The sequence below is a fragment of the Syngnathus scovelli genome, chromosome 16 (genome assembly GCF_024217435.2).
Source record: "Syngnathus scovelli strain Florida chromosome 16, RoL_Ssco_1.2, whole genome shotgun sequence".
Classification (NCBI taxonomy): domain Eukaryota; kingdom Metazoa; phylum Chordata; class Actinopteri; order Syngnathiformes; family Syngnathidae; genus Syngnathus; species Syngnathus scovelli.
The window spans coordinates 2,858,928-2,872,827 of record NC_090862.1 but is presented as its reverse complement, the minus strand read 5'-3'; the positions used below and the strand labels follow the sequence as shown (position 1 = coordinate 2,872,827).

Genomic DNA, 13,900 nt, shown 5'->3' with positions numbered 1-13,900 from the left:
CTTGCTAGCTCCGGAGTGGTAACAATAACCGAGAAAAAAATGTTTATTTATTATTACAAGTAATATTGACATTATTATTATTGACATAATTTCATGTCAATTTAATTCCTTTTATGTTTTTCACTTTATCCTCTCAACTGCGGGTGATCCTCCATTGATGCTATGCAATGTATTGTATTTTATATTATATTTATTGTACTTTCTTCAAATTAAATTAATACAGCACCTATAACCACACATATACGTTCAGCATAATAAGCAACAAAGTGAATTCAATTAGCACATTTGAGGTGTAATTAAGAGAAATTTAAATCTAATTTAAATACCGTAATGTTAAATCATGTACAATGTGTAACCAGCAGGTGGCAGTACAACCACATGCAATTTAGGAGAAACAAACATGAAGCAGTGACTGTGACTGACTTGTAAAAAAATCAATTTTGTCTTTATGGACTACAATTGTCTTTTTAGCAATCATAATGACCATATATTATATAGATATATGATAGCAAACTGCAGTTTGATGGAAGATTGCAGAAGGTCAGAAAGCCAGAGTGGTAACGTCAAGATGACACTGGTGATTGTAAACCAGTTTGACCGAGATTTTACCAGTGAGGCACAGTCAACCTGTTTTTAGCTCACATTAGAAGCTTAAGAGCAAAGAATATAGCGTACGGTACAGAATATAATAAAAATACAATTGCAGGCTGTATTGAGGGAAGGTTAACTACCCAAGCATGCAATCAACTCAAACTTGGTCTGCTATTAGGCCTGTAAATGACCCAGAAGTCTTAGCTTATGATAATACATTATAATTTATCATAATTGTTTTTCTTGCAAGTTCTAACTATACCTCTGGTTGGCGTATATCAACAAACGTACTCTTGTCCACCGTTCCCAGTGGTGCAATCAACCACAAGATCCTGTGGCTTCACTGTTATATTTTACTGCTGTTTTTATTTCAAAGCTGAACCTCACAAAATGTCAATATTTCCCTGCCTTGTTAATTCAATTTGCTAATAAAAATTGTATTGTAAAATGTGTCTAGTCTATTATTGAATTCTCTATATAAAATATCACAAGCTCACCTATTGTGTCTATGTTATAAAATAATTTTAATACTTATACTACTGATTAATCTTTTTAGGAGTGACCTCTTGACAGACTCAAACTTATCGGGGGCCCTTTTTGCCCCCTCAGAACCGCTACTGCAGGATGAATCAGCAAAAGGTCCAGATTGGCTATTAACAGTGGCGGAAGTCAATCGTAGCTAACGAGCCGGCTAACTAATTAATGTAAGCTAAAGCACCAAAAAACAATAAACAGTCACTTGCGATATGCTAACCGCTATTTCACCATGCTGACAGTACATATTTTAATTTAGTAATTTTGTTTGCCACTCGGAAGCAAGCGCAAATTGCTAACCTTTGCATGGCAGATAAATATTTTAAATGCAATGACATGACCTGACCTTTTCCACAGGCTCTTGAATTAATATGTTACAGGGGAGGAGGAAGAGTTCAACTTCAACTCACTGATGACTCCAATATGATTAACAGCACTAACCAGGGTAGAAAAATAGGAACTAAACTGACGGGACAGTCCACAACAAATAACCCACCGCACACCTCTCGCACAAATTTAAACTCATCTCATTTTAGATCAGTTCATGATTTTGCAAAAGGCCAAAGGATGACTCACAAATAGAGACTCATTCAAACAAATAACCCTCACCACATGAATGTAAACCACAAACAACTGATGAAAATCAAAAACTGATTAAAAAAAAGCTTCAAGTGAGGAAAAACTTTCATCATTAGAGTTTTTGCTCATTTAGCAAGGAACACAAACATATGCCCCCCCCCCTCAGGAATGTGTACGACACCTGTTATTTAGACTGAAAAAAAAAAAGGTTAAATATATAATGCGAGTTCCATAAGCGGGTCATTTAAACGCAAATGATAATCTTTTGAACCTCAATGTCCCGTCCCTTGCAAATCCTTCAATCATCTTAAAATGCTGGCTGGATGCAACATATGGTAAACAGCCTGGAGGCAACAAGGTACAATTAACATGCGCCATCTTAACAAAATAGGTCAACATCCAAGAAAGGGAAATAAAACATCCATAAAATTGACAGAGAATTATCCAACAGGGGAAAACTTAACCAAATATCCAAATATTTTGTTTTCACGCAGACTTTCAGACCAGGATTTATTTCATGAGAACATTCTTTCATTCAAATTAAAGCGAGATGTCAGCTAATGCGTCACGGGTGCCTTGAATTGAATGGGAGCACTGAAGCAGGCTGATATCTTTCATAAAAAGAGTCCAGATAAAAAAAAAAGAATGCTGATGTAACAAACGTGTTTAAAAAACGACCATTGAGAAGAACGAGATTGGACCAAAGACAAAAAACTGTGTGTGGTCTGCGCCAGATTAAAAAAAAAACAGTCATTGATGCTTTGTTAGACAGACACTCACCATGAGGCTGTCACAGATAAAACCGTCTCACTGACCCATTCAGCAAGCGGTCAAAAGTGCCTGTGGGCAGAAGAACACAACCAGTGATTCATCTTACCATCTAAGTGAGTAGATCTTGAAAAACCTTACCCCACTGTGAACTCCATAAAATCTTCGCTTATGCTCTGGGCAGGACCTGCATGAACACGTGACAAGGATTACTCACCTCTGATGTCATCCTGATAATATTCACAACCCTCTCAAATGGTTGCAAAGAACACACATAACCCATTTTTTTAATAATTGCATTTTATTAATTGAAAACAAGAAAAAAAAAAGCAAAAAAAATAGAGCAAAACCGAGACAGGATCTTTAGGTAAGACAAGAGAGACACTTAAATAAGAGTTCCATGTAGGTGTGGGGGGGAGGGGGGGGAGTAAGGTGAAGGCGAGTTGATGTGGGAGAAGGTGGTAGGACATGTTAGATTATGTACACTTGTTTCTCACTGCAGGACAGGCAGGCCCCCGTAAAAAGGGAAAGGGGTGGGAGATGCTAAAACACCAGAGAGAAAGGCACTATCCAGAGAGAGCAAGAAACAAACAAAAAAAAAAACACACGGACTAAACCAGAACAGATAGGAAATCTTTGACCAAAAAAATAAAAGTGCTCGACACCACATTTGACAAAAATCAATAACATTTAAGCTGATCTGTCATCTGGGAGGGTTGAGGGGGGAGGGGGGGGTCGGTTGAGATGATCTCAATTTTGGTAAGTACATGTGTGTCAGTTGCAGACTGATGATTTACACGTGATTATCCAATCTCAGCCCCCATGCGAGATTTTTTTTTTTTTTTTTTTTTTAGTATGCACGTTAACTAGCGGTACTGTAAATGTGATGAATGAACGTTACAGCGTGTTTTCCCTTGCACAGCCATGGAGTTAACTCCTCGAGCCTGCATCTCACATGCTAAAGTCTGCGGACTCAGTCAGCTACATTCAAATTGATTTGCAACAAATAACATCATCGAGGGGGGGGGGGGGGGTTTGGGTGGGGGGGGCTGACGTCATACATGGCTTGCATTCACGGCTGCGTACCCTTGCCGCTCAACGACAGGAGTTTCCCAGCATGATTGGTTTCTTCTCCCGATGCTAAGTGGACTTTCCCTTGCGTGAGGAACGCGTTATCCGAGATCTCTCAGATAGAAACTTGAAGGACAATTCAGCACATTCTAGAGCTACAAGATCTTATCGGGACAAATAAACCATTGAACATAATTTACAACTTTGTGATGAGAGGTAATGCAGACAAACACATAGAAATATATAATATATATATTCTTAAAAAATGGATTCTCTCTATAGTTGATTTATTTATACAGCCGACGGCTGATGTACAATGCTCACGAGCCAATCATCGTAGACATGGAAACTTGCTGTATATGGCATCATTTCTCCTCTTATTTCTTTCTTTTTTTAAAAAAAAAAACATTTCTTTTTTTTTTTAAATATTTTTCTTGTGTTTTTCCTTTAAAACAGATGTGGCTGATAAAAGAACATGCGGCAAAAGCAAAACACAAGGCGGCAGAATGTTAAGAAGTTAAGGAGTAGACAGAAGCGGCTGTGGGAGTCAAATCGTTTGGTTCTCTCGTTCGCTCAAAGGCGGTCGCCATCCTCACCGAGGCGTTCGCAGTCTCAGTATAAGTCGAAGTGGATTTTTTTTTGCTCAGCCACCACAAAGCAGCGCCGCCGCCTATCACAGCGCTCCTGTCTTATCTCTCTCTCACTTTTCACTTGTTTGCATTCTTCCTCTCTGCTCGTGCTATCGTGGGGTTGGGCGAAGAGGATTGGGCGGAGGGAGGGGAGGAGGAGGAGGGGGTGGTTGTTCGGGGATCAGATGAGGGTGGAGGGATGACATCTAGAATGATGATGATGAAGGTGGTGGTGGTGGTGCGGTGGCCGTTTACATGGCGGGAGTGTTTCACATGTTCCGATTGACCGGCGTGACATAGTTGCGCGGGAACATGCCCGTTTGGCCGTGGCAACCGCCTTTCCACCAGTTGGGGTCAGAGTTGTCCAAGACTTGGATGAAGTCACCGCGTCGGAAACCCAACTCGCCTTCCTCCTGGGGGTCGAAGTCAAAGAGCGCCTGCACGTAGGTGGGATGCTGTGCCAAGAAAACACAGGCGGACAGAGGTTAGCAAACGTGCAGTGGGAGAACAGAAAACTGGCAAGGGGGAAAAAAAATAAAGTAACATCAGGGACTAAGGCTAATATTAAACTAAACACTTCAAGTTACAAATCCACAGCGGTGGAAAAAATAAAAAAACATGGCATGGAATTTGGAATGGAAATATGGTGAAATACAATCTATGCTAATTTCTTTTAGCCGGTCTATGACATTTCTTGTTATATGTTAGCATTAAGCTAGTTTTTTTTTTTTTAAATAAAAAAAATCGCTTAGTTGTCATGCTCATAGTTACCTGGTGGACCTGCTCGATGTCCCGCAAGAGGATTTGCTGGTTACGCGAGACGGAGGTGGAGCGATGGTAGTTCACCAGCTCATTGAGGGAGTTAAACTTCACCACCCACAGGAAATACTTCCCGGCGCCATCACGGAGAACCTTGAAGTGCTGCACATCATTCCCAAACCTGGAAAGGGTCACAGCGTTAGGCTCGGCAACAAAATAAAAGGTCGAAAAGATCCTCCTATTGTGTGAAGAGCAGAGACACAATGCGGCTTTCGGTAAGGTCGCAATGGAACCACAGAAGAGGAAGCAAGACGTTTGACTAAGCAACTACTGGAAAAGAAGATACCGAGTGAACCCAGCTCAGACTTAAGAATAAGGAAGTGGACGCGTTGTTGACTCAGAGCTTGGAAATTTGTGAAGCCGATCGATTGTTGGGAGCGTGAGCAATGATGGCTGTCTCCGGTTCAACTCCATTTCTCGGGGTGGTGGTGGTGCTACTCACTTGACCGAGAGGGAGAAGTCGCCCGGTGCACTCTCGCTCTCTCTAATGAGGAAAGCTCCATCGAGCCTTTGTTTGTTGAGCATCTCCTCTGCTTTGGCGCGAGGGATCTTCCCAAAGAACCACCTGGATGAAAAAGGAAAAACATTTGAGCTTAACGTTTTGACCCCGTTGTGCAGTTTGGGTTTATTGACATTGCTAGCTTATAATAAAACTAACAAAATAAACTGAATTATACAGTGTATATTATACAGTCAATTTAAGTACTGTCTGAAAAAAAAAAAAAAAAAAAAGCACTATCAATGCATTCTGAGCAATTAACCCACTGGGCAAAAAGATTTCATGGTGCAACAATGATAACGTCAATATTTAATTAAGGACAAAAGCCTGAAGCATATTTCATGTAAAGCAGTCGAGCTGTAGTTCCGACGAATATAACCAAAGTCACTTTGATTTGCGTTGCTTTTGGCGAGGCGATGTTTGGAGAGCAGGAATTTCAAGCTATTTAAAGCACTTACGGATGGGGCTTCATCTCGATGTAATTCTTGGGAATGAAGCCGTCTTTTCCATCGAGCTCTGCCTTGTACCAGTTCTGGTCACACTCTTCGTTTAATACCTGGTGAAGACAAAAAAAATAAAAATAAATCATTCATGTTGCACACGAATGACATATTTGATATCGGTACAATTTTTTTCCCTGTTGTATTATTGCAATCCTGCTGGTGAATGTTAAATTATCATGTATACTTAATTCTTATTTCCTTTTAAAGATGACATGTTTATTTAATTTACCGCGTGATAGCAACATCGATCATTATAGATACAGCACAGTCGTTCTTTTCATAATGTCACATTTTAAAAATAGATTCAATGGGAATAAATACACATTAGTCAGCGATAAAAGTTACTTAAGCCACAACCCTCAAGTGATATTTTGGTATCGTCTCATTCTTTGTGTGTGTGTGTCTGGTTTTTCTAATCCTCTCGCTCCACTCAAAAATAGAACACACACCTTATGTGGATAAGATAAATCCTTGCAATTCACATTGCCTAAAAGTGAACACCCCCCTCCAAAAATGTAAAGGCAGTCATTGTAATGCAGAATGGGCGAGCTTTAATGTGTCTCAAAAGTAGGCTGTCACTCGATTGAGACTTTAAGCAGCTTGAATTTAAGCAGTGTGAGCATTAATCTCAACTCTTGGAAGCAGTCAAGCCGAATCCTGCATTGACGTATGACTCAGTTTCACTCATTAGAATTTCATAAGTTGAGAGGTTTGACTTCCTTTGATCGCGTCACATCTGCATAATTCAAAAAGGGGAAAACATTTTTTTTTTTTTTACAGTACCTTACTTTTGAAATGAGTTGCCCTTTTTATTTTTGCCCTGGCCAGGCAAGACGGGTGTGCCCGTTGGCCCTAGCGAGGGGTGGCCTGGGGTCTTTTCCCAAATGCCAGCTGTCGCTAGCTTTTCTCAGCTGCTAACCCAACCCTTGTATGCTAGTTGAGGCAAATATAATTTTTTTCTTTTCCATACCAGTTGGGTTAGGCCTGGTTATAATCAAATAAAAGCCACTTTCATTAGCTCTGATGTCTATCTGGTGTCTGACGGGGCGGACGGCGAACTAAATATCTGCTTGGCAGGCAGTCTTCATTCCACACGACCGCAGCAATATGTCAGACTGCGTCATCGCCATTGGACGATTTAGATCCTTCTATTTTTGCTGACTGTCTGTTGTCTTTTTTTTTTTAATCTGATTGAGCCACAATGGATAGAAATTGCTATTTGATAGGCTAAGGTCTATAGCAGGGATTATCTTCTCTACAGCTGCCACTGCATAGCTCCCCTTCTCATATTAGATTATTATAGCACTTGGATTGACACAACATGAGGGGGGGGGGGAACACATGGCTGACCTGAAAACAATTTCGACTTGTGCGTACTTTAATCAGCACTTCTGTTAATTTACAACAGCCAATGAAACGGCTTCATTTCAATTCGGCATTTTGTCTCGTCACTTCTCCACAACAACAAGGAAACAATGATGCAATAAAGTAATCTTTAATCTTTTATGGCAAAACAGTCAAGTATAATGGAAGGATGGGAGTCAAACTCAACCTGTCTAACAGCAAAGGAGCAAATGAGGGAGCTAGCGACATGGAGAAGACATGTCAACAAGATGATAAATGCGCTAGGACAGTCCATATGGACTGAGAAGAAAAAAAAAAAAAAAATCAAGAGCAGGGATTATTCTGGAGTGCAAGATAATCTGGGCGTGAGACAGTTTAGCCACTAGAGTAAGACAAATTCAGCTTGAAAATCAGAATACTTTTCAAGAGCAACTTTCTTTTTTACATTCATAAAACTGATCAAATTTACAACATTTGTGACAATGCTATGCATTAATTTGTGGCTATAAATAGATGCAAGTAGGCCAAAAGACGAACCAAAAGGTGCAGGCAGCAGATAAAATAATTTCCAAAGCCTGAAGATCTCTATCAGCTGATTACCCCAGAAAATGCGGCAAGGACTAAAAGTCAATTTGATTGCGCAACATCATGTCAGATTTTTTAGATTGGACCACATTTGCTTCTTCAGACATTTCAAAATGGCTTTGTGAAGTTTCTCCCCCGATAAACAAGTATTTGGTGTTATTTTGCAAAAAGTCATGCAACGGAGCGTGACCTCCTTTATGCCCAGCGGGGAAGCAGCAGACTGAGCCAAAAGGGAGGTCATGAGCTCAGCGACACCGAGGAAGATTACAGGAATCTCACAAAATGAAAGTGTTGAATTGACAATCATGCCCGAGGCCTCCTGGCATCATAATACACAAATCACAGCAACTATTTAACACTTAGTGCTCTTATTTTATCTTCAACGCATATATTAATCGACTCAACCGTCTCCGTGACTTCTGACCTACTTTCAATCGCTTAAGACTTCGCAGTGCTGAAGGATGTTCCGGGTTTCAGCGAAAGACTGATGGTGCTCTCTTGCTTTAAATACAGAAGTCTCTTTTTGGCACCCATGAGCAGGAAGTGATGTGGTGATGAGGAGGAATCCTAATTGCAGCTCTCTGACTCAGCACAAAAGGCAAATAGAGGAAGCGCGAGAAGAAACGACTTGGAGGGCACCAGTGGAAAAAAAATAACGTAAAAAGAGAAATCATGACGGATCAACTAATGTCAAACAAACATCTCAAATCCATCAGTGGCTCCATTTAAATATATGAAAACAATGAAAACAAATGGTAACGTCAATAAACCACATGAATCATTCATAGAAAGTGTTGCCATCTTTACTTTGTATTTGTCGTACTTTTGTTCTAGCTTCCGAGTCCTAGCAAATGTTGGGGGGGGGGGTCTAAGTGATAGTTGGGCTACGTACAATCGGGCTGCAAAAAGAAGGAAGTGGGACAAAAAGGAAAAGGATGGAGATAGTTGATGCACACACAAAGGCGCTATTTGTGTTTTTCCACATGTTTTGCCGTGGGCACCGGGACACCAGGAGCATGATGATAAGCATGGAATAAAAAAAAAAAAAAAGAAGACTAGGCCCTACAGTCACTTCACCATTTGGATTTTTCCATGCCAAACTAAAGGTGACCTACCAGCTATATCAAAGATCGATGACGTAATCATCATGACATCATCACAGTGTGTACCCGAACTGTTGTGAGCTGATATCTGCGTCACCTTATCTAAAAAAATAAAAACAAGCACCTCGGTTGACCTCATTTAAACCATCGCCAAAAGATTAATTCTGCCCAGGGGTGCAGAGTATATGCAGTCAAAATGTGGCCTACTTCATAGATTTTGGACTCCACTGAGCAATCGGATAATGCTCGGTGGTGACCCGCTCGGGGTTCTGTGTGGAGCCACCTCCTCAAATTAATATTCGAAATTATGTTTACTAAGAACTGACATTCCAACAACACATTAACCTCTCAGTTCTCCATTTGAAGGCGCACAAGCAGCCGCAAAACCCCATAAAGCTGTTTTCGGTATCGTGCTAAAGTTTTTAAGCCGAAGCATGGCTTTGGATTTGTCTATAAACGCACGGGGGTGACATTTAGGTACGAAAAGCCAGCGCTGATAAAACACTTTTCGCGGAGCACGATCGATAGTTCAACGAGTAACAGGCAATGTGGGAGCCATTAATCAGGGATGGGTGGAGAGCCTTCATCGAAAGTAATGAGGCAACAGGCTTAAAAGCTTCTTTCTAGGATTACATTGACGGGTTTTTACACACAAAACACCGTTAGTCAGAACATAAGAACATTTGAAAGTGAAAAGAGCGAGGCAAGAGGGGGGAAAAAAAAAAATGCCTGAGGTTTGGCTGACTGCGTTCGACAATTCTTCAGCCTGACTCCCAACTCGTGCTTCTCTGCACCGCCGCTACACGATTGTGGTCGATGCAGACGAGGGCTTTGCTGGAGTGTGGAGATGCAGGAAGTTGCAAAGGGGGGGTTGGACGACACAAACAGGATGTGAAAAATGCCACGTTGTGGTCTTAATATAAACGCAGGCAGATACAATAAACCATCTTGCGCTTGTCTCTATTAATCCCGTTTGCCTCCTAGTTTGTGGATTTTCAAAAAAAAAGCTAGATGACACCCAAGGACCAAGATGAGATCGTTCGCTTCTGGCACTTCCAAGGTGTTGGACAGTCGTCCGGTAGTCGGTAAAAACCGGTGAGCACAATGACTTTTAATTATAAGTGTTGACACAGAGCCACCAGAACTGTTGACAGGAGCTTATTCTGTCAGCACCGACGGGCTGTTAATCTTTATTTATTGAAAGAGGAAATGAGCACAGCGCTTGGGGCAGTGGCCAGACTTTGCGAAGATGTCCTTCTTTGCCTTGGAATCAGCGGACATAAAAACGAAGGACAAGAGCAGATAGATAAACGCTGCGTCAAGAGTATCCACGCTAACATAGCAACCGCTAAAGGCTCTTTTCTATTTTTTACTTAATAGCCGACTGGAGCGATGAAGTAGGCTGTGATATCGTTTGGTGACGGTTCGCTTGATGACTCACGAGACGGCAAATGACAGACCCAAATGTTACTGAATGACTCAAGGCTGCAAATTAGAGGGCAGAATGGTCGGAGCGAGCCAGCCAGCTGTTGTGAAAGAACAGTGACGCAGTGATGGCTTCGCTCGCTGGAGGCGAGCTACTTGGGGGGAACCTGATTACGAAAAGTGACAGTGGACAACGTGGACTTTCTTTCATCTGACAAATCCGCACAGTACAACAAATGATTATTTGCAATGTTGACATAAAAGCTATTCACGCAAATCACAGCTAGCATCTCCCAAAGACGCTTTAAATGCTTCAAGTCGATGCTCGTATAAGCAAGGCCAGTACGCTCCCATGAGAGACCTTTTGTCTTCAGAACAGAAACGTTTAACATCAGTATCGGCAGATGGCTTGCTTTGACTGCGCATTCATTGGCACCCACAGAGAAACTATTCTCGCTTCGTCAATCGCTAGCCGCGTTTAAGTACCACGGAGGGCGCTGGACCTTAACGGCTGCTTTCAGGTCGGTATCTGGGCAGATTTTAAAGTACAGAAAAGACATGTTTTATGGATGACTGGCATTATTAAAATGCTACTAAATAATACAGATCTTTCTCAGACAGACAAATTCCTGAAAATAGAAATTATGTTTTATATAACATGGCTCCATTTTTTACTGCAAGTGTCTCAGACATCCAAAGGATGGATGCAGTTGGAAGGGAAGGCAATGAGAGGACGAAGATAAAGAAGATGAAAGAGTGAGAGAAAGGGTGATTCAATCCGACAGAGGGAAGAACATCGTGCCTGCTTCAAAAAGCAAATTAGTCCGATGGGGGGAAAGCAGCCAACAAATGATTCCGATGAATTGCAAATGGTGCCAGGGGCAGTACTGTGGCAAGGCATTTTAGATCCATCTTTTCTCTGGAAATAACTTGAAAAGGAGAAGATGGAACTCGACCCGCGATATAAATGCGAACAACAATGGCTTGTGAAAGAAACAAATCATTCTTTACGGTACATGTTTCAAATTATAATAGAGCTTTCATGCAAGATTCCATTTCCGTTGCAACTCGAAAATCTTTTTTTTTTCGGTAGAGATGTTTGGTCGAGCAAACAAGTGGACTCAAACAGATGATAACATTCCACGGAAAACATGCAGTTCAAATAATGAACTAAAGTTGCTGGGATAGATCACCCTCCATTCTACAGTGGATATAATAAGTCTGCACACCCCTCTTTGAATGTGGGTGGAAGCATAAGTGTGCACACCCTTGTATTACTTGGAGATGGGGATGTTTTTTTATTTTGTAAGGTATTTAAAACATAAAAAAAAAACGAGACAATAATGTTGATGGCATTTAAACTCTGCTTACATAAAGTATTCCCTCCAATGAAAATCTTTTCACGTACCTTAAGGACCTCCCCACGCTTAAAGCTAAGCTCATCTTCAGCAGTCGCTTTGAAATCGTATTTGGCAACGGCCTCCATGGCGTGCGTGCAAGATAACGTCCTGGCTCAAGTTAGGATTCAGGGACTGAATAAAAAATAAAAACAGCGCTTATCCCAGCTTCTGCGTCCAGATGCTTTTCTCCCGAGTCTCTCCTCCCGTCTGTGACCCGTTCCTTTAGGGCTTTGACCTTACATAGGTCGCAGCGAGGTTCCTGTAAAAGGGGGGAGAGAAGGAGATGACTAAGATTGGGCTGGGCAAAAACATACATAGGTTTGAGAGAACAGTTCTTCTAAATAACATTTGTGAAGCCATTTAAATCAACCCCGACATTGACTCCCAAGCACCTGAGCAGACTGGAGCTTATGCAGAGCCACCAGTGATACATTAGCTCAACCTACACTTGCTAAACGGATAAAGCAAGTTTATCTCATTAAGTTGTTTACAAATGTCTGTCAATCTAATACAACCGGACGATCCCTAAGATCATTAAACCTGACTTGCCCGCCAACAGCAAACAACGATCTCGCCAACACTGTTGCTTTATCATTATTAATAATTTTTTTTAACAGAACGTTATGTCCGCTCGAAATGTGGGTAAGACGTGTTACAACAGAGGATGTGAAACACTTCTAGAAAAGTCGCTGGGCGCGCGCAAGAAAAGCACACATTCGAGTGGAATCTGCGGAATCTATTTAATAAGTGATCGCCAAAATAGTGATTAATAAATCATTTTATCAGTCAATAAAGAGCTGGCGCTCAAGTGGCACTGTCGGGCATATAGAAACACTAATATTGGTAGATTTTCTCCAGGAAATATCGGCTGAGATGTAGGCTACATGTACACAAATGATATATTTGTTATTATATCGTTGTTTTATGCACTCCCGGAGACTTCTCCGGTTAACCCCCCCTTAAAAGACTGCGCCCAGTCCACTAGGAGGCTAAGGTTAGCATACCGGCTAACGGTCGGATAACAATAACTGCGATGCAAAGTGATTCTCCATCTCACTTCTACTAATCTATCATAACCGGGTAGAAAAATGCTAAGTTAATCAACAAGTGAACACGCCATTAACTTGAAGCGATGAGTTTGATAAATGACGGGAAGCTTGCGGCTAGCTTCGCGTTGGTAAATTTGACAAGGGAGAAAACACCTTTTTTTTTTTCATAGCGCAAGCTGTTGTTGCTAACGTAGTGGCACCGATAGCCCCCGCTAGCCTCACTCAACTTGACTAGCCTGCGTCGCGAAAAGGAAACAGTACATAAGTTTAACGCGTATGAAGACAAACTCACCACTCGATATATTCCGCGTCGATGTTAGCAGCCTGACAACGAAATCCCGATCGCGTTTTTACCCGATCCTCGTTCTCGGTTTTCGTGCCGAGAAAAAAAAGAAAAAAAATCCTCCGATGTGTGTCATGTATCGCTTCCAGCCCGTCCTCGGAGCCTGACTCGAGCTGTTAGCATAAGCTTGACGACGTTTATTTCCGCTTCCTTTCACTGTACTGGGATGGTCAGCCTCGTAGATATATAAGCCTTAAATTGACGCCTTACGCTCCGACTCCTACTTTTACGCCGACGCCATATTGTATGTGGCAAAGCGGAACTATCATTCAACTAGTATCATCAGAAAAATGTGCCAACAGAAACAAAATTAATTTGATTTATATTCAAACTTGAATTGCTTGAGTCAAATAATTACAATTCAAATACTGCATTAATCATTCAAATTCAGTTTATGGTGCCTCTTATTTTAGTCCAGACAGGATTTCCATTTATTTTTGCTGTCAGCATCAAACTAACTACACAATCCTTAAATTGTACACTCTGTGTGTAGTGAAATAATTAATTTGAGTTTAATTTAAAATGCTGAAATAAATAAAATCCGAGGTATTCTTAATATGTTGAGACCAGTGATGCACAAATAAAGAGAATATTTGTATGGAATAAATAACGTTTGTGTGTTTTGGTTCTATTTTATTCTATGTATTGTAGATTAATT

The 13,900-nt window shown here is 41.1% G+C and overlaps 1 protein-coding gene across 1 annotated transcript; it reads right to left on the bottom strand.

Moving 5' to 3' along the window:
- Window positions 1-2,754: 2,754 nt before the first annotated feature.
- grb2b (growth factor receptor-bound protein 2b) lies at window positions 2,755-13,390 on the bottom strand. The gene is made up of 6 exons (XM_049746131.2): window positions 13,192-13,390; window positions 11,859-12,109; window positions 5,949-6,046; window positions 5,434-5,556; window positions 4,944-5,112; window positions 2,755-4,627 (listed from the first exon to the last, which is right to left on the bottom strand). Exons 2-6 carry the CDS (start codon window positions 11,934-11,936, stop codon window positions 4,442-4,444), a joined length of 654 nt encoding a protein of 217 aa, XP_049602088.1. The 5' UTR covers window positions 11,937-12,109; window positions 13,192-13,390; the 3' UTR covers window positions 2,755-4,441.
- Window positions 13,391-13,900: the final 510 nt, after the last annotated feature.